This window comes from Desmodus rotundus, chromosome 1 (assembly GCF_022682495.2).
Source record: "Desmodus rotundus isolate HL8 chromosome 1, HLdesRot8A.1, whole genome shotgun sequence".
Taxonomy (NCBI): domain Eukaryota; kingdom Metazoa; phylum Chordata; class Mammalia; order Chiroptera; family Phyllostomidae; genus Desmodus; species Desmodus rotundus.
The window spans coordinates 46289396-46310478 of record NC_071387.1 but is presented as its reverse complement, the minus strand read 5'-3'; the positions used below and the strand labels follow the sequence as shown (position 1 = coordinate 46310478).

At 36.5% G+C, this 21083-nt stretch overlaps 1 protein-coding gene across 1 annotated transcript in view; it reads left to right on the top strand.

Annotated features, from left to right (window-relative positions):
* Nucleotides 1-21073, top strand: part of C1H9orf85 (chromosome 1 C9orf85 homolog) — a 46939-nt gene extending 25866 nt beyond the window's left edge. The window contains exons 2-4 of the mRNA XM_024554666.4: nt 7673-7779; nt 18991-19104; nt 19583-21073. Coding sequence (XP_024410434.2) covers nt 7673-7779; nt 18991-19104; nt 19583-19733 — 372 coding nt within the window. The 3' untranslated portion in view covers nt 19734-21073. The remainder of the gene's footprint in view (nt 1-7672; nt 7780-18990; nt 19105-19582) is intronic.
* Nucleotides 21074-21083: the final 10 nt, after the last annotated feature.

Here is a 21083-nt window from a genome sequence, read left to right as displayed (position 1 = left end):
TAAAATTTCTATAATGTGAACATATATGTAAGCGCTCATGTTCACATTATTGAAATTTTATAAAAATACAGATAAAGAAAAATGTTATCACTGAGGGACATCTGTAATAGTGTCAACAATAAAAATAAAGAAAAATTATAGTGGGCTTTTTGGTTGAAATCAACAAACTGATTCCAAAATGTAAAGCAAGAGAATTAGAATAGCTAAAATAATGTTGGAAAAGAAGAGTTGAAAGATGCACAGTACTGATTTTAAAACCTTAAAGCTATAGTAATCTAGACAGGGTAGTACTGGTCAAAGAATAGATGCATAGATTAATGTGATAGAATATTGTGTTCAGAAATAGACCCACACATACTTAATTTTTGACAAAGATACAAATGCAGTTCAATGTTGCTGGAACTTGGACATGCATCTATAATTTAAAAAGAACCTCTATCAGTATTTTGTACCATGTACAAAAGTTAACTTAAAATAGATCGTAGACTACATGTAAAACCTAAAATTACTGAACTTCCAGAAGAAGACATAGGTGAAAATTTTCATGGTTCTTTAAAAACTCCTTAGACTTGAAATGAAAAGGATGGTGCATAAAAGAATTAATTGAAAATTTGCTTTTCATTGAAATTAGAAAGGTCTTAGAAAAAATACTGTTAAGGTAATGAAAATAAAAGTATAGATCGGGGGGATATATTTGCAAAGCATTTATCAATAAAGGCTTGGTATGCAGAATATATACTTGGCCCTCACATGTCGATAGAAAAGGGACAACACAATTTAAAAATGAGCAAAAGATTTAAATAGACCTTTCCCTAAGGAAAATACACCATAGCAGTAAGCACATGAAAAGATGTTCAACATATTAGTTATTAGGGAGATTTTAAATAAAACCATAATTAGATAATTATACACATGTATTTGAATGGCTAAAATAAAATATGTTATATAGTTTCAAATGCTGGAAGGGATGCAGAAAAACAGTCCTCATACATGGCTAATGGAAATGCAAAATAGTACAGCCATGCTGAAAAACTATATTAGTTTCCTGCCCTGGCTAGTTTGGCTCAAAAGATCGCAGGTTCAATTCCCAGTCAGGGCACATACATAGGTTTCTGGCTTGGTCCCCATTCAGGGTGGGTTTGGTCCCCAGTCAGTTCCCATGCGAGAACTGATCAATGTTTCTCTCTCACATCTGTGTTTCTCTCCCTCCCTTCCCTTCTCCCTGTCTCTAAAATCAATAAGCATGTCCTCGGGTAAGGATAAGAAAAAAGACAGAAAAACTATTAGTTTCTTATAAAATTAAGCCTAATTAATCATATAACGCAAAATACCATTTTTAGATATTAACCCAAGAGAAATAAACATCTGTTCACATGTACACAGTATTGTTAAGATGTCAGTTTTTATATGCAAATATTTTTAGCATCCCAAACTGAAAACAACTCAGAATATCTTTCAAATGGTGAATGAATAAACATTGTAGCACATCTGTACAATGGAATACCATTCACCAATAAAAAGGAATGAGCTCCTCAAATAGTTACATACTTTATTATTCCATTTACATGACATTTTGGGAAAGGCAGAACTATAGGAGTGTTGGGAACCACCCTGCCTGGTTTCAGAAGCTGTAAACCCCCATGGCTAAGGCTGAGGGAGAGACCTTGGGACCGTAAGCCACTAAGGAGACAAAACTTATCTCCCTGGCATGGGTGCTGACTCTGCCCACTTTACTTCACCCTGCTTGGCCCCCAGTGCATAACCGGTTAGCCAATGATGGTTAGCCAATGATGGGTGATAAGCTTTGTCTCCTTAGTGGCTTATGGTCCCAAGGTCTCTCAAGCAGCCTTAGCCATGGGGGTTTACAGCTCCTGAAATCAGGCAGGGCGGTGCCAACATAGGAGCAGAGTTAAACATCGGTGTTGCCTGGGAGTGGTGGTGGGGATTGACCATGGCAAAGGCCATAGGGGACTTTTTCAGAATGATGGAAGTGTTCTATATTTCGGTTATCAGATTAACAGAGCCGTACGGTTTTACTCTATAGAGATTGTACCTCAAAACGGACTAGCTGGCAACCTTAAAAAAATTAATTAGTTTAGAGAGAATAATAAAGTTAACATTTAAAATAATTTATTCAGGCAAAGGATATTGAATGGTGGCTAGAACCATGAACTGAAATATTATTGTGGAACAGTATATTGAAATGGCCCCATAGATTGTTGCTGATCTTTCTAGTTTGAAGAGATCTGTGCGGTCCCACTTTAACCAGGTGATCAGTCACATTTCTCATTTCTGACTAGGCAAGAACTGAACATTTTGTGCCTCCTGACTTACAGTAATGTGAAGTTCACAGCATCAGAACTTCTGAAATGTTGCGAAAGATATTAAACCTGGTTCTAATCAAGACTTTAAACCTAACTTCCACTTTACAGAAATGTAGGAGATAAAGCAGTGAGCTAAATAACACCATTAGAAAGCAAACAACAAATCCAGAATGTGGGATATTCTTGAAGACAATTTGCCTGGTACTTTTAAGAACAGTGTAATAGAGGAACCCCTTCCAGATCAAAAGAGATAATAGTCAAGTAGCATTTGAATACTGACAAGGGGGTTAGGGAGCAGTTGAGGAAATGTCAGAGTAGACTGGCTACATTCAATAACATTGGGGTGGTTTTTCATTTTTCTGAGATAGTAATGATACTGTGATTAAGAAACTATTTCTAGGACACATATGATTAAGAGGTGAACTGTCTCGATGTCTGCAACTTAAGTGATATGTACACACACACACATGAAAAGCGAAGAGGTAAAATGTTTTCATTGTCTGCAGGCAGTGTATGTGTGGCTATGCATTAGTGCTACTGTTTTAACTTTTGCACATGTTTGACAATTTTCATAATAGAGGAGAATGTTTTTAGACTCAGTTGAGTACTAGTTATTGACAGTGTCCTTATGATTTGTAGTCCATTGCTGTAGATCTGTGAATATCAGGAAGCTGTACCTACATTGTACCCTCGAATTTTTTTGGTTGTTGACTACATTGTGTTTGGCACTATAGAACATGTACTTTGCGAACTCGGGTAGAAAACAGCTCTATTATATGCTTTTGCATTATAAGAACATTTTTGAGACCATTGCTTACTATTATCATATTGTGGGTGTCCTTTTTAGGAAAGATGTAACTTTCAATAACAAGAATAGTTGTGCTGTTACCCTGAGCGATGTGGTCCAAGAGGCCACCAATTGATGTTTCTCTCCCTCTCTTTCTTGACTCTAAAAATAAATAAATAAAATCTCAAAAAAAAAAAGAGTAGTTGTGCTATTTCTGAGAAACTGGGTTGTGACATGCTATAGACATTGAATTAGGTAGGGGCAGAACTTCCATTTTACAGGCTGTCAGAAAGTTCACCTCTCACTTGTGGCCCATCTCTAGCAAGGGCACTTCCCAGCAGCACTCCTGACTACCTACCTTCATTCCCCCTCCACCGTCCCAAACTGATTCCCTCACTTTTTTTTTTTGCTTGTATTTATTTTGTAAGGTACTTTATGCCCAACAGTGTGCTAGCCATATTAAAAGGATTTAAAACAATGTAGTTATTGATTTGAAAGTTACAACCAGAAAGACAGTAATATAAGTTCTTGTTCCCAAATCCAGAGTCTTATCTACCAACCAAATTTAGACTGAGGGACTGTAACTAGAAAATGTTAAAATCTATACATTTAATATGATTAAATAAGATATAAAATACCCAATTTTGTCGGCAGGTTTAATGCAGAGAATTCCTTGGAAATGGATTTTAAACAGCAGTTAGAATTGGCATTTTTCTGCCCTGGCTCATGAGGCTCAGTGGGGTGAGCACTGGCCTGCAACCAAAAGATTGCAGGTTTGATTCCCAGTCAGGGCACATGCCTGGGCTGTGGGATAGGCTGGGGGCTAGGCTGGGGGCCTGCAGGAGACAACCAGTGGACATTTCTCTCTCATGTGGATGTTTCTTTCCCTCTCTTTCTCTCCCTCCCTTTCCCTCTCTCTAAGAATAAAAAATAAAATAAAATCCTTTTAAAAAATTCGAAAAATTTGAAAAGAATTAGCATTTTCCTTAGAATTTTTTTTTCAGATAATGAAGGAAATAAAAGACACCATTGTTTTACTTTTAGTATTTCTGAGTTATGTACCAAAAAATCCTAATGAAAGATTATATTTCTCTTAAATGGTATTCAGATTCCTTTTCCTGCACAGCAGTGTTGTCATCCTGTTAAATGATACCTTTACGTTACATAAAATATTTTCCAGCATCAGCACGTTGATACAGATGTTGTATTTACAAGTTACTCTTGCTACCTTCTTGGGAGTTTAAGTCCTCGCCCAGCTTCTTTTTGGAATTGCTGCGTTACATTGCCAAAGATGAATTGTCTGACAACACGGTATTCAAAGCAGGGATAACATTTACTGTAAAATATGTTGTATGAGTTAGTGGTAGCCAAGACATTTTTTAGACTTCATATATATATATATTAAGTAGGAGTATCTTCTGATACAGCTTAAGTTTATTGTAACATTTTTTAAAAAAGAATTCACTGGAAAATAAAGTTTTCTTCTTTTACTAAGATTCTTAAGTTCAGTGGAATTTTCCATTGAAGATCTTTTTCTTTTAAAGATCTGGAGAGTAGGTAGTTAAGTTAAATGATCTTTCAAGGATTTTGTTCTTACAGAACTAAGTTTTGAATTTATATTGGGTATGCTTAAATATTATCCTTAATAATCTTAATATAAAGTATCCTTTACCACAGGGGTCCCCAACCTCTGGGCCACGACCTGACCGGTATCAGGCCTGTTAGGAACCGGCTGCACGGCAGGAGGTGCACTTGAACGTAATGCACTTGAATCGTCCTGAAACCATTCCCTCCCCCTCAGTCCGTGGAGAAATTGTCTTCCACAAAACTGGTCCCTGGTGCCAAAAAGGTTGGGGACCACCACTTTTAACAGGAGGATTATACTATTGTGGGGGGGGGAGGAATTTGAATATCATTCACTGCTAACTAATACACTCTTTCACCAGGATTTTTTGTACATCATAATTTTTTCAGAAATGCTACCGTTAGAACAATGGTATATTTTACTTCCCTTCATCATTTTAAAAAAACAGGTTTAGAAAATAAAATTTTCCAGTCCTGGCTGGGTAGCTCAGTTGGTTAGAGTGTTGTCCTGATATGCCAAGGTTGAGAGTTTGGTTCCCGTCAGGGGACATACATGAATCAATCAATGAATATATCCATGAGGGGACCGACAAATGAATGTTTCTTTCTCTCTCTCTCTCTAAATAAAAACAGTTTTCAAATGAAATTCTCAAGTAAAATTCCAATTCTAACTGCTGTTGAAAATCCACTTCCTTGGAATCTTCAACCATGAGGAACACACAAAACCTAATTGCCCCAACAGGGTTAGTTGTGAACGTCATTGCCGTGCTTTTTGCCCCCCGGCAGAATGATTCCTAGAACTGGGACAGTTTTCATTGCTCACATCTCTGGAATTCACTTTTTCTAGTTTGCCAAAGTACAGTAAACAAGATATACAATTTTCTCTCTTTCTGAAACTATTTTTAAGTGAAAGTACTGTTCTCACTCTGACTTCCATTCATTCTTAACACATGAAAATCAAGTGTAAGTTTTGGTAGCGCCTGTTAGTCATGCGAGCTCTGTACAGCATCTCCATTTATACTGCCCCACACGTCACTCACAGGACAAGTTCCCACAAAGACCTGTTTTGTTCTACTGTTGATCCACCTAAAGAAACCAGTTTCAGAACTATGCGTAGCTTTGTAAATCAAGATGAACTGGTCAGAAACTGGATACAGAAACAAATGAGACCAAATAATGCTTCCTCGTTAACAAGCAGAATGTCATATATAATAAAATTGCAGGTAAAGAAAAGCCATGCATTCTAAGAATACTCTTTTTTTCTTTTTAAAGATTTTATATATATTATATATATATATTTTTTTTTAGAAAGGGGAAGTGAGGGAGAAAGAGAGAAACATCAATGTGTGGTTGCCTCTATGTGGCCCCCCACTGGGGACCTGCCCTGCAACCCAGGCATGTGCCCTGATTGGGAATCGAACCAGTGACCCTTTGGTTTGCAGCCCGTGCTCCATCCACTGAGCTACGCCAGCCAGGGCAGAATATTCTAATTAGAAAGTTTACATCCTATTCATATTGTAGGCATAATCAAGTCATTAGCTTGTTCCCATTGCTAGAGTTATGAAAATCTAAATAATGCTTCTAGCAAGATACTGTAGGCTACAGAGTGCAGTGAGAACAAAAGATGAAATGTGAACTTTCGTTCTGGGTATTTCTTAGCATAAGAAGAGGAGTTTGATATCAAGCACAGATTTCTCTCTTTTGGCCATAGTTAGCAGACCGTAGTAAGAAGGAATATACTGTCATGCGGAATGTATTTTCCCAGGGACTCCATCTAAGTCGAGAAGAAAGAAATACCCAATTCATGAGTAACAGATTTCTGTTTTTCACCACAGATGTAAATTCAAACATAATGTATTCACAGCTTAATTTATGGTGTTTGAAAATACCCTTGAAATATTTTCTCTTTGAATAAAAGTTTTGTGAAATTATTTTGCCTTCTTGTGTAGAACTTTAAAGAGTAATAAGCACTGTTGGGAAGTTTTGCTTCGGGTGATCACTAAACATTGTACTTTTATTTAACTCAGAATCAAATAACTTTCCAAAGAATCTGCTTTTTTTGTGATGCTTTTCTTTTTCCTCTTGAGAAATGAAAACAAAGAAAACTTGAAATGTCCTCTACTCACTGTTCTAACAATAAGTAAAGACCAGGCTTCCACTGCACGTAAGTTAGAGAATCCTCAGAGTCTTAGTGAAAATACTTACTGTAGGTCCTGAATCAAATGAATTATTTAAAAAATGGGGTTTCCCCCTCCTACAGCCCTTTTCCCGCCACAGTTACTTACATGTGCATATTTATTTCTGTTTTGAAGAAGCCAGATGAGCAAGGTAGCTTTTCTTTTCTTTTTCCCATTAGAACTTATTTTAATAAAGAATATTACAAGGTAACTTTTCTAAACCATTTTTTTTTACATGAGAATACAAAAGGATTAAGTTGAATAATTAAATGCCTTCTTGCTTGCAGCTGCTTCTCCCTGGTACTCCTTTCTCAGCTTTCATAGTCTCTGCTCTCCCCAGCAGGCCGGTTAGGACTATCTAATTTCTAAGTCTGACTTCTTAGTTCTCAGTGGACAGATCTGAATTGTCAAAAGAATAGTCTTAAAATATGAATTAGGTTTTCTTCTTTATTATTGCATTTTTATCGAGGTATAACTTACAGTAAAATGCACATATCTTAACTCTACAGTTTTAGTTTTAACATATGTCACCTCAGAATCAATGGTGGGACTTTCTCAAAATCCTCCTGCCAGCAGGTGAAGACGTTTCCTAGAGGTGATTCTGAGCTACACCAGTTAAGAATCTTTGGTTTGTAAAGGGCAAATTGAGTAATGTACATAAAAATACGTATCATAAAGTGTTAACACTTAGGTTACTATGTGTTAAAAAAATTTTAAATTTCTTGTGTGCCTTTTTCATGGGCTTCGTAATGCTGGCTCACAGGTGAAATTCTCAATTTGCTTTTCTTCTTGTTTTTAAGAAAATTAATGAAAAACTTCATGATGGAGTATGTCAACGCTGTAAAGAAGTTCTTGAGTGGCGTGTAAAATACAGCAAATACAAACCATTGTCAAAGCCTAAAAAATGGTGAGTTAAGATTCTTAATTGCCTTACCAGTATCATATGTACCATAGTTTGCTATTTCATCCCACAATTTTCAAAATTGTATTGAAATAAATATTGAGGTAAATAGAGAACAGATTTCATTCTCCCATGTAGAGCTTACCTTACATACTGACTCCTGCTTTGTGAAGGAAAGTAGATTGAAAAACTCGGTTGATCATTTCCTGCCCCATTATTCTATAAATAAGTAATGCACCATTTTTATAGACTTTTGTTCATAAAGGGTGCATTAGGGCAGAGAGGAGAATATTTGTTTTACAAAAATCTACCTCCCACTAACGAGGTAACAATATTTACTATGGGTTATCTTTCCCAAAGGGTCTTAAAATGGATCTGACTTTTTAATGCAACCCATGAAGATTACTGAAGTGGCTTAGATGAAGTTATCGTAAATAAATTGCTAAATTGGTAATTTATCATTTCATCTCTTTGAATACTTGGGTTTAAATGATCAGATACTGGACTGTGTTTCTCATTCCTCTGTCCCTGAACCTTTTTCTGGGATTCTGGGATTCTGTTTTAGCAGACTTCCGTGCATCCTGGTGCTGCTTCCTTAGATCCTTTAGCTCAGCTGAGTTAGCACTGTACTGGGGGGCAACTGCTGCCCAAGTGATCATTTTAAATTGAAAAGTTGGCATTAATACATGCGATAGTGTTTTTACATTATGAGTTTTAATTTGGTGGCTTAGGTATTAGCTATTGAGAACACAGTTGTTCATTGTTGCTTTATTTTCCTTTTAGTTTTTGAGTAGTGGCACCTTCCTTAAATGTGTCCTCTCTTCCTTCAAGGAGGAAATTTACTTAGTTTGGAAGGTTAGCCTAAAAAATAAATATGATATAACCTTTACTGTTTATGTGTTTTGAAAAATAATGTCAGATCTTTTACAAATCTGTAAATCGAGCTATAGTGTAATTTGTTTTTTGAGAATATTTACTAGTTTTGAATTTTTTATTTTGGGCAATTTATTTTGCTTAAGATGCTTCTTTTTAATATTGAAAGATAAAGGCCTCAAGGAAGGATAGATTAACTTAAGCTATTTAATATTTTTTTGTATTACACTTTAATAAAAAAATTTTACTACTTATTATAGGTATAGTTGACCCCCTTTTGTATAGATATGTTTCTCTTTGCTATTTTAAGGTAGGTTTTTTTTATTGTCTGTGTTCTTCTAGCATTTGCTCCTCAAAGAAAGCACTTTGAAACAAATCTAATGACTTTTATGCTCACTGGCCCAAATTAGCAGTAGGAAATTTGGCAGCTGTTAGTATCCAGTGCTAGATATCCATGAATGAGTTAACTGTGTTCTGTACAATTGAAACTAGGTCCTGGTTGTGCTTACAGAGCATGTAGTTTTAGTTAATGGGCCTGACATAAGGTTTATAACTTTCTGAATATTTTCAGCCAATCTTTCTATAAAAATGTATTTAGAGATCATCACACTCCATTTTTCTATTGGTATTGTTATTTCCTAAAAGAGTTTGAGGTGTAGGTTACAAATATTTACTTAGCCATAGAGTTTAATAGAGTAGTATTATAACAAAGGAAATTATTTAAAAACATCCCTGCCTCATCCATTATTTGCATTTTAATTTCTTATCTTTTATGTGCTGCATCCTGTATACTTATCTTCTGTGTGAATGCCAGTATGTAAAAGATTATTGTATTATAGATTTGGTAGATGCTATGATTTTCTGTAGAATTTCTGAACTTACCTATTTGTGACAGTTCTTGGATTTTCCATTTGTGTGTGTGTGTGTGTGTGTGTGTATTGTTGTGGTCTTAATGCTATTCGTGCTCCAGAAGAATTTGCAATCCTGGAAGTACAAATACTCTCTTCAGAAGGAAACTCAGTTTAAAAAATGTGAACAGAAACAGTGTTAATAGCAAATTTTATGTTTAGTTCCAAAAAACATGTAACATAACAGCCTTTAAGAACGGTGGTCTGTGGGCACGTGGACCCAGAGGCCACCAACTGTGTCCTATCTTGGAGTCATTGAAGTTCTTATGAGTTAGGTAAGTTCGTGGTGATGTTGCCACTACCTGGGCAGTACAGCTTCACCCAGAGGCCTTTGAACGACCTCAGGAGCTGCTATTCTACGTCACCTGGAGGCAGGTGAGGTTAGCCACAGAATAGCTCGTCATGAGTGCAAAATCAGAGAATGAAATATTGAATAAATACCAAAATACAGATTACATGACATTAAAGCCTGAAGGAAGGTCTCTAGGAATAAAGAAGCCTTAGATAATACAAAATAAATGATGGCTAATGAGAGACTAACAAACTACTCGCCAAAACATGGTCCAAACGTATTACTTAGGAGGCTGCCTTTCTGGCCTACAGCATTATAAATTTCAGATTACACTGAACCTGTGACACATAAGGCATTTTAGAAAGCCTAGCTTTTGAACTCCCATCCAGGATTGAGAGTCTTTAGGAAGTATAACTCATCTGTGTGCACCTGGCTTTCTCTGCATATTAAGATTTAACCAATATTGTAAAGGGGGTTAAAATCCACTGATGAAAGAGGCTGATGGTAGTGAAGGGACCAAGACTCTGCCACCCTGAAGCTGCTTTTGGGGGGTGTTGATTTTAAGCTGTTTTTTAAGAAGCAAAAGGCTCAGAAAGAACCATTGACCCTCCCCCTCCCTTTTCTGCCCAAGAGATTTAGAGAAACCAGCTCCAGGAAGGAGGTCTTATGATGTTTCCCTTTGCTTAATTTGAATTAAGTATGGTAAACAAGACAACCTCAGGCAGGTGCCTGTTAGCTAGATACCCTCTGGGTCCCATTGTTTCCGAGTCACCCAGCAAGGATTTTTCTGGGGTGTGTGTTTTGTCTCCTTCAACTCCCTGTGAATTGCCCATTCTCACATCTGAAATCCAATAACCTGTTACCCACCCCCCTTTTCTCCTTTTTCCAAAAATGTCTTATATACCCAATGTTGCCTCACTGTCTTTGGAATTGTGCATGCATTATACTTTTATTTCTTCCTGTTAATCTGTCTTTTTTAATTTTGTTATTAGCCCAACCAGAAGCACTTAGAAAGTGGGTGGAAAATATTTATATATTTTTAGATTCGCCACAGTAGCATAACTTGTATTGAAATTTTAAATGTTTTGTTCAAGCTAATCACTTATAAATTAAGTTTTTTCTGTGTTGCAATTTATGCTTATTTATATAAAGCTTAAAAAAATACATGCATCTAGAGAAATAGGTTATATGTCCAGGTACAGAAATGGCTAAGCTGGTACCTAGAAACGTGTTACACCTTGTATTTTAGGTAGCTTGGCAATCCTTTTATCCTGTTAATTTAGAAGTAGGGTGGGCAAATACCTAGACTTGCGCTAGACTCTCTAGTCTGCCTCTGTTTTCTTCCTACCCATAAAGGAAAAATCCACCAATAATACAGTGCTAGGTAATGTTTAACATGGCCATAGCAGTAGAAGAGAATGGAGAAGCTGGCATAAAACAACAATGGGCCACAAAGAGATTAGGGTCTGAGCTTAGAATCAGTCCTGTAAGACCTGCATCAGTAGTTCTCAACAGGAAAGAGGGAGAATTTGCCCCCCCACCCCACCCCGCACCAGGTACATTTGGGAATGTCCTGAGACATTTTTGATTACAGTGATCAGAGGATCTGGGAGGGATGCCACTAGCGTGTAGGTGGTAGAGGCCAGGAAGGCTGCTGAACATCCGCCCATACACAGGACAGTCCCCACAGCAAAGACATAGCACCCCAACGTGTCTATAGTGTCCAGGTTGAGAAACCCTGCTGTGTATAAAATGGATATTCACAAGGTCAAGTCACTGACATATCATATATATTGTAGACAGCTAAAAATATAAATACTTTTCCTCTCAACTTCTATGTTTTTCTAGGCTGGGCTAATAATAAAATTAACAAAGACTAACAGGAGAAAAATCACGTTTTTAATACATGTGCATGGGAAATTCACGTAGTTGTGAAAAGTCCAAAGCGTGAGGCAACACTGGGTATATAAGACATTTTTGGACAAAAGAGAAAACGGAGGGTATGGGATGGAGGCTTAGATTTTAGGAGTGAGAATGGGCCATTTACAGGTAGTGGAGGGAGAGGAGAACACGTGGGCAGGAATGTTCTTGCTGGGCACCTCGGAAACAATGGGGCACAGCGGGTGGGGGGATCTGGCTCACCAGCCTGGAGTCTTCCCGACTGACACTGGGGTGAAGATGCTTAAGGAGATTAAGCCAAGGCCCCCTTCTCAAAGCAGGTTTCTGTCTGAATCTCTTGGGCGGGAAAGGGGTGGGGAGGATCAAATTTTCTTTTTGACTCTTTTGTTTTTTAATAAACAATTTTAAATCAGTATCCCAAAAAAGCAGCTTCAGGGAGGCAAAACTTTGGTCCTTTCAATATCTTAGTCTAGTGTTTGATGAAGTTTTCAGCTGTAGAAAATTCTTGAATAAAACAAAAGATTACCCAGAAGTTCATTAAATACAACAGGCCAAGACAGAACTTTCCTGAATGGGGGGAAGGGAGCCCAGACCTTAAATGCCTTAAGAATGATTGAGAGCCTCCATTGGTCTGGAGTTTGAATGAATTAATATTTTTAAAAAGGCTTGTTACACACAAATGTTTTAAGGATTTCTATGGGGAAGAGCTGGGTTTTTAGCAGCAGATGGGGAGCTTTGTCCCCAAGAGAACTTCTGCTTTTGTGTGTCTGGTATGGTGTGTGTAGGAGTTGAGGGAGGGGACGTTTTGTGAAAAAAACAAAAAATAATACTATTTGGGAGAAGGTGAGATAGAGGGGGATGAGAGGTTGCTAAGCAGGTCGTGCCCCACTCTATGGCTTACCTCTCTAACAATATGCTCCCGCTTTACCACAAGGTTGTTTTTACAGCCCAATTAGCCCAAGTAAGACCTTTAAGATAATCTTTCATACATCAGCCCTGCCTGTTCTTTTTGAAGTTCTCTATCTGTCCATCTGCGTATCTGTTTTTCTGGTGGTAGTAAAAAATGCATAAAATTTACCATCTTAACCATTTTAAATGTACATAGTTCATTCACGGTGAGTGTGCTCACACTGTTGTGCAACAGATCTCCAGTTCTTTTCACCTTGCAAGTTTGAAACTGCATACCCACTAAACAACAACTTCCTGTTCACGCCTGCAGGCTTGTGATAACCACCATTGTACTTTCTGTTGCTATGAATTTCACGACTTTAAATATCTCATACAAATGAAATCATGCAGTAGTTGTCCTTCTGTGACTGGTTTATTTCACTAAGCATAATGTCTTAAAGGCTCATCCATGTTGTAGCATGTGACAGAATTCCCTTCATTTTAAGGGTGAATAACATTTCGGTGTGTGTGTGTGCACCACATTGTGTTTATCCATTCCTCCCTTGATGGATGGACACTTGGGTTGCAGGAGTTCTGTGTTTAAGTTTTTAAGGACTCTCTATACATTTTCCACAGTGATTGCACCATTTTACCATCCCTCCCACAGTGCACAGGTTTCCAGTTTCTCCACATCCTTGCCAGCATTTGTTAACCCATAAACTTTTGAGGGAAAGAAGTACTGTACTCATAAGATTCTGCCTAATAAAGAGTACCGCTGCAGTCACTTTTCAAAGAAGCAGATTAATGCACGGAGAGCACGGGAGGTGTTCACCGGCTTGTGGTTGTGTTCACGGCAGCACCTTGCACTCAGTCTTTGGCACTGGGTTCTTCGTCCATCAGTTGGCATTTACTACTTGTTTTTAGGGCACGTGGTAAGACTGTACGGGAATAATAAAAGGAAAGCAGGAGAGATAGATTTAGAAAATTTATAAATTAAAGATAGAAGAGTGCTTGCTATAAACAGTGTTTACACAAAACACTGAGGAAGACACCAGAGAATGGAGGGGGAAATGATCAAGAATTCTCTGTTTTCTTTAATAGACAATGCAAATGATCTCGAGCTGTCTCTATGTCTTTGGGGGAATTCCGCATAAATTGTCATTTGTTCATTCATTTGCTCTTCTTAGTTTTTCTTTCCCCTTGTTACATAATCTTGATCCAGGAACATTAATCAGTGTTGTCTTTCAAAAAAAAAGACTTTCTGTCAGCTTTGAATATACTGCTTAAAGGTGAAAGTACAGTCGTCATTACTGTCGTCACTGCTCACCTGTGTGTGAAGCCTACTTTTTGACATTAATATTGATTGTACAGCAAGCTTTGGTTTAAAATCGCCCACCCTGAAGTGTAATGATATTTATCTTCTCTGTTTTTTTAAACTACTCTTGATCAGAGGTGAATCATTTTGTACTCTTACGAATTATTCTGGCCTGGGCTAGGCAGCTCAGTTGGTTAGAGCATCATCCCCAGTACTCCAAGGTTGCTGGCTAGGTCTCCAGTCAGCACACACAAGAAGCAACCAATAAACATAAATAAGTGGAACAACAAATCGATGTCTCTCTCTCTCTCAAAATCAATAAATAAAAATCAAAATTAAAAAATATGTATTTTAAAAATGAACAAAACTTTGAAAAAAGAACTATCCTAATCAAATTTACTACTGCAACTAGAAGATTTGGTCTGATCTTTCCACTTATTTTCAAACACATCATTTAGGGACACAGGAAAGTGAACAGTAACTTCTCAAAATTCTTGGAATTTGGGAACATTGTTTTCTTGAAAGCGTTTTCTGAGTAGCATATGATGTAATTGCTTAGTATCTTCTCAGAGCCCTTCTATGTTAGCACAGATTACTCGGAGCCCCTGGAGGAAATGTGCTGTGGGATTCTGTCAAGGTTAAGTTTCTACTGTTCGCACACCAAAGGTGGGGTAGCACAGCTCACTGTTTATAAAAGCACTTAGTCATCACATACGTGAGACAGTTACAAGTGGAGCTTAATTATGATAAAGGTTAAAATACAATAATACGACCAGGAGTTGAAAGCAGCGCCAGAAAAGCTGTGGGAGAGTAAAACAAGCCTTTTACTTCTAGGAAAGACTAGAAATACAAGTTCTTTTCCTCACCGATATTGATTGTGTATATCTCTGGTTCTCCAACTTTTGATCTCAGGACCCTTTTACACGTAAAAAATCATTATTTAGTAAATAAGTAATGTATGCCTCTTAAGTGTTAATATTAATAACTTCTTATGAGAAAGAAATTTTGAACCAAAAGTACTGAGACAAGTGGCATTGTTTTACACTTTTACAAAGCTCCTGAATGCCTTCCTAGTAGAAGTGTTACAGGACAGAAGGAGTTCGTCCACCCAGTGCTAGCACAGCCAAACAGTACACTGAGAACGGCAGTAGAGAAATATTGGTTATTTTATTGATAAATTGTGCCACCCAGGGGAATGGGGAGCTAATACTCAAAAACCTGAACTCCCCAGTGGCAGGTAGGTTACAGATTATATGGGGCAAAATCAGTAGACACCCCAGGTTAGGGGTTTGGTTTGAGCTGGGAACTAATTGGTTGGAGGTGAGATAAGGGTAATGAGTCATTTCTTCAGGTTTTAGGACGGATCTGAGGTCTGCCCCAGTGTCCTTCCATCTGGTCTCAGGTAAAGTAGCCAGGGGGTCAGTCCACCTTAGGGTGCAGGAGCCAACACAAAACTTAGGTCAAGATGTTACCATTAGAGGCCCTGCCTGACCTTGTGATCATTACTCAGGTCAGGCTGCTTTCTCCTGCAGCCTAGGGTATTAGTGCTGTTGGTGGGGGTCAAGGCTAGATCTCTGAGGGTGAGATGATTACTAGAACTAAGATTTAAAGGTAAATTTAATCATTGTCATAAGGACCCTCGGTTTCAGAAAGGAAAAGTAAACTTTGATAGCCTTTTCCTGATAATTGCAGTTATTCATCCTTGATACTATACCAAGTCTCAACAAATGGCCATTTCCTACAATGTAGAATCTGAAATACATTGGCGAACACTAGATGCAGTTAAACTAAATTGCTCTGTCTTGTGCTTTGAATAGATCTTTCTCTTATGGATGATGTTGTAACATAATGCATTTGCTCATTTGAAAAATATTAGTTCACCAAGTTAGACAGACCTTCCAGATGTTGATATGTTTTATTATACTATATGACAAATCATGTTAATATCACAATCTTGTCATTAGAAGGTATACGGATTTTTTATTTTTGTTTTTTAACTGACTTTGTGGAAGTGCCGCTGTCTTTATTCATGCCTAATGGGCTGGGACTTTTAGTATCCGTTACAAGAATGAGACTCAAAGAAGTTAAAGTGGCTTCAAAGATTGTGTAGCAAGGACATGTCAAAGCTAGGCTAGAATCTGGGTCCCTGTTTCCTAAGTCAGTGTCATTTTCAAAATAATATTTTCTAGTATTTGCAGAGGCCCATTGAAAACTTCAAATTTTATCTCTGATTTTCATCCTTAAATATAGAATGAAAAATGTTTAATACTTAATTACTTTTTCTTTTGTGTTTTGTGAAAAGGTAAATATCTTTTACTTTTAAAACAGCATTTTTAAAAAGTATATTACTGTCTTCTTTGTTAGTAAACATGGTTTATATTTGACCACAGTTTGCATTAATTCAATTTGTCGTGGTATGTGAATGGTCAAGATTATTTGGTTATTCCTAGGAATTTATATTCTATGGAAAAATGAGAGAAGGAAACCATCATTACTTTAACATTTGAAGTTCTCTTAGTTAGCAGTGTACTCACAAAATTTTCAAAATATGGCCATTTTCAAGGGAAATGAGGTAAAATTTACATTTAGGTGACTTTAAAGTTTTTCCTTGCTATGTATGAAAAAAGCACTCAGGAGTGATTAAATAATTTCCAGTTATTTTAAAGATGTTTTAATGTATTTCACAAGTTTTACGACAACTTGGAATGTGTATCTCTTATCATTAACTAATATCTAAACCATTTTATGCTTAAGGTCAAGATTTTATGTGGTTAAAAAAAAATCCAGAAACTCAGTTACTTTCAGACCTTATCCCACTCTTCGCCCAGTGAGGGTGTAAAGCAGGGATTGAGAGTTTGAGAGAGAAGACACAAGGGTGCCACTTCTGTGACAGAGAAACTCGAAGATTATAAACATCTAAAAATTGATGTAGTTTAGATTTTCACAAACATATCTCACATTTATAGAGAAGAAACATGCCATTCAAAAAAATGTGTGTATCTCCTTAGAAAAATAGGTATTTAAAGTCACAGAGGTACTAGCCTAATGCAACCTAACTGGTTTCCAGAAGGAATTTAAATTTGAAAAGGGAATAATCTCTCTCAGCAATAGAATTCCTCCTCCAAACTGGCCCTTGCAATCCCCACCAGCAGTGGGGACACTGGAAAGCCCCCCTGTCAAGGAAGTGTTGCTTTGATCTAGTCAAGGGTTTTCCAGGGCTGGTGTGCATAAGAATGTCTTGAAGAGTTTGTTTAACTGGCACATTCTTGGGACCCATGCCCAAGATTCTGATTATGTAAATAATGGGCGTAGCCATTAATCTGCATTTTAATAAGCTCTGCAGGTGACTGCGCCAGTGTTTAGTGTTTTGAAGAGTTGTGCTAGAGAATGTAGAATCTGTGATCTTTTGACTTCAGATTCCAAAACCGGAGATCCCATTTTTAAGCCTATTTTACATGTAAATTTTAACATTGACAGTTCTGTAAGTAGTTTTATCTCTGAATTAGCATTTTGAATACCTAAAGATTGATTTGCCCCAGGAGTCCCGTGTGTGAAACAATGTATATGCAGAAATGAAAACATTCTAATTTTCATGAAGCCTCAGGCAAACCTAACCAAGAGAGACTTTCTTTAAAGTATTTTTTAAACTTTAAAAAATTAAAGCAAAAAAAAAACACTGCAAATTTTCCTAATCCAAACTTGTTTTTCCACAGATTGGACTACTGATTTTTCATCCATTCATCAGTTGATGTACATTTAGGGTCTGGCTAATTTTTACTGTCTGTGGAGTCAGACGCGCTGCCCTTGAGCCATGAGGTCACTAATTTTTAGTGATTATGAATTAGATTCCCGTAACATTTTTTGACACATTTTGTGTGAACATCTGTTTTCAGTGAAATTGTTGGGTTGTGTGTTAAGGGTATGTTTATAAGAAACTGTCAAACTTATTTCCAGAGTGGCGCACCATTTACATTCTCACCAGCAGTTTATGAGACTTCCAGGTAATTTAGCCATACGCTATGTCTCACTGTGATTTAAATTTGCACGCCCCTGATGACCAGTAACGCTAAGCATCTTTTCATGTGCTCATTTTGTATCCCTGTTTCTTCTTTGAGGAAGTTCTGTTCGTATCTTCAGTTCATGTTTTTATTGAGTTGTTTTCTTTACTTGTTACTGACTTTTGAAAGTTTTTTTTATATTCCGGGTGTATAAATCTTATCAGATATGTGTTTTGCAAATATTTTCTGCTTTTATATTTGGGTATGACTCATTTGCTGTTAATTCTGTGGCTCCCTAATTACTCCTGCATCATTTGTTGGGAAAAAAAACCCTATCCTTTCTTCATTGAATTCCCTTTTGTACTGTGTGGGAAATCAGTGACGTACGTAGGGGTTTCCTTTGGGGTTCCATTCTGTGTCACTGATCTGTGTGTCTGTCCTTTCACCCATACCCCAGCACCCTGCTTACTGTAGCTTTCTGGGAAGTCTTGAAATCTAGTCAGGAGACTTTCCAACCTTGTTTTTCTTTCTGAAAATTGTTTTTTGGCTGTTACAATTTCTTTGCTTTTTTTCTCCTAGCTTTTAGACTCAGCTTGTCAAGTTTTACAGAAAACCATTGGTCATTGCTATGACATAGAAATACAGTTTAGCCCTGGCTGGTGTGGCTCAGTGGATTGAGTGTTGGCCTGCCATTGGAGAGGGTAGCCAGTTTGATTCCCCATCAGGGCACATCCCTGGGTTGCAGGCCAGGTCCCCGGTGGAGGGCCACATAAGAGGCAACCACACATTGATGTTTCTCTCCCTCTCTTTCTCCTTCCCTTCTCCTTTCTCTAAAAATAAATAAAATCTTTAAAAATAATAATAATAATAAAGATGTGCATTTTAAAAAAAAGTTACATAAGATAAATATCTAACCAAGATTGAAATCTAGGAATTGTGTTTTTAGGCTTTTTACCTATACATTTAGCTGTAATTCCTCATTTTATCAAGTAAATCTTCAATAATTAACATAAATTAATGTTTGATTTCATTTTCCACTTTTAGTGTTAAATGTTTACAAAAGACAGTGAAGGATTCTTATCACATAATGTGTAGACCATGTGCCTGTGAACTTGAAGTCTGTGCAAAATGTGGAAAGAAAGAAGACATTGTTATTCCGTGAGTATTTCTTTTACATTTGGGTTTTACTCTTAGTAATTGGTAAGTGAATTTTACTTAAGGAAGCATTCAGTAGCTCTGAGAGTCTTCAGTTACAGTATATCACACTAACGTAGACTTTTTCTACCATATAGGAAAAAGCATTAATTTATCATTACAATGAAAGTAAAAGTTCATGTTTTTAGAAAATTAAAATATTTACCCATGAAATTCATATTTATTACTCATTAAAGAAAAGTTCCTTGTTAGGTAACTATATTCCTTTAATGGACATTATGCATTAATTTCTTTGAGCATACTTTGTTAACAGTATTACAGTTCATTGGATCTAGAGTTAAATTAGTCTTCCAAGGTCTTTTTCTCTATACTTATTTCATTAGGCTTGTGTTAATCAGGAAGAAGGGTAAAGTTTTTTTTCAGTCTATACAGTTAAATAGTAAAAACCTGAGAAATAAAGAGATTTTCCTTCCACCTTTAGGTTTAATAAAGAGCCAGAAAAGACAGAAAACACTGAAAATAACCCAGGTTCCAGCCGTAAAAGAAACTGCAGAAGAAATGAAGAAAGTGATGATTTAGATTTTGATATTGATTTAGATGACTCAGAAGAAGATGACAATCAAATAAATTAATATATTAAAAGTGTGAAAACATGAAATTCTGAACATTTTGACATTGAGGATTTTACCAAAAAATACTGTGAAATCCTAATGAAGAATTTGGAATAACCTATAGAAATGACCACATTTATACATGGACAGTATAAATTGTGTATGATATATGAATAATTATAAAACTTTAATTCAGAGTTTTCTTACAATAAATTTTTAAGTAACCTATGCCAAAATGAGTATTGGGGTATCAAATTCAGCTCATGGGAAGTATTTAGAAAAATATACTACCTAATATCAAAGTAAACAAGATTCAGAATTGATGGTTATGTAAGAACTGTCGCATGGAAAAATCAGGTGGCATTATTACTGCTAGCTTCAAAAATTGGTCCTCAGTATGTACCTTTGGATAAATGTATGTCAAGTAAATGACCCACATAACAAAAGCTCCATTACTTAATGTTTGGTTGCTTTATAATTATTTTTTAATAATAAGTTTAACAAGTATAGAAGTTTTTTCTTTGAAAGTGTTTTTATATACATCATCACATTATTTACCTTTGTTCTTTTGTGAAGTATACATACAGAAAATATATATGTATAGTTTAATAAATAATTATAAAGAAAACTCACATCTATTGCCCAGATGAAGAAAATACTCCTAAACAGCTCTGGCTGGTGTGGCTCAGTGGATTGAGTGCTAGCCTGCAAACCAAAGGATCACTGGTTCGATTCCCAGTCAGGGTGTGTGCCTGCCTGGGTTGCAGGCCAGGTTCCCAGTAGGGGGACACTTGAGAGGCAACCACACATTGATGTTTCTTTCCCTCTCTTTCTCCCTCCCTTACTCTCTAAAAATAAATACATAAAATATTAAAAAAAACAAAAAAAGAAAACCTATTCCTAAACAATATAAATTAGATTTATCTAAGTTTTGAACTTTTTTCTCGTTTTATCTGAAAAAATATTAAACCTAAAGAAAAGTAGCAAAATAATACAATGAACCTTTGTATACTCCCATCTAGATTCATATTTGTTAACAACTTGCCATGTTTTTTTTATTTTCTTGCCTTTGAATAGGTGGAAATGGATATGCATTTTATTTGCTGAACAACTTGAAAATAATAAGTGGCAGGCATTGGTTTTGAACAGACCTGATACTATGCATGTCATTTTGTATCTCTTCTGTATTTCAATATTATGAAATTGGTGAGATTGATCCAGGTTGTTGCAGGAGCTCTGATTGGTTCATTCGACATTACATGTTTTATTCTGTTTGTATACCACTATTTATTTATACTGTCTATGGTGAGGGACATTTGAGTTATCTCAGTGTTTTCCTATTAAAAACAGTACTGCTGTTAGCATTGTTAT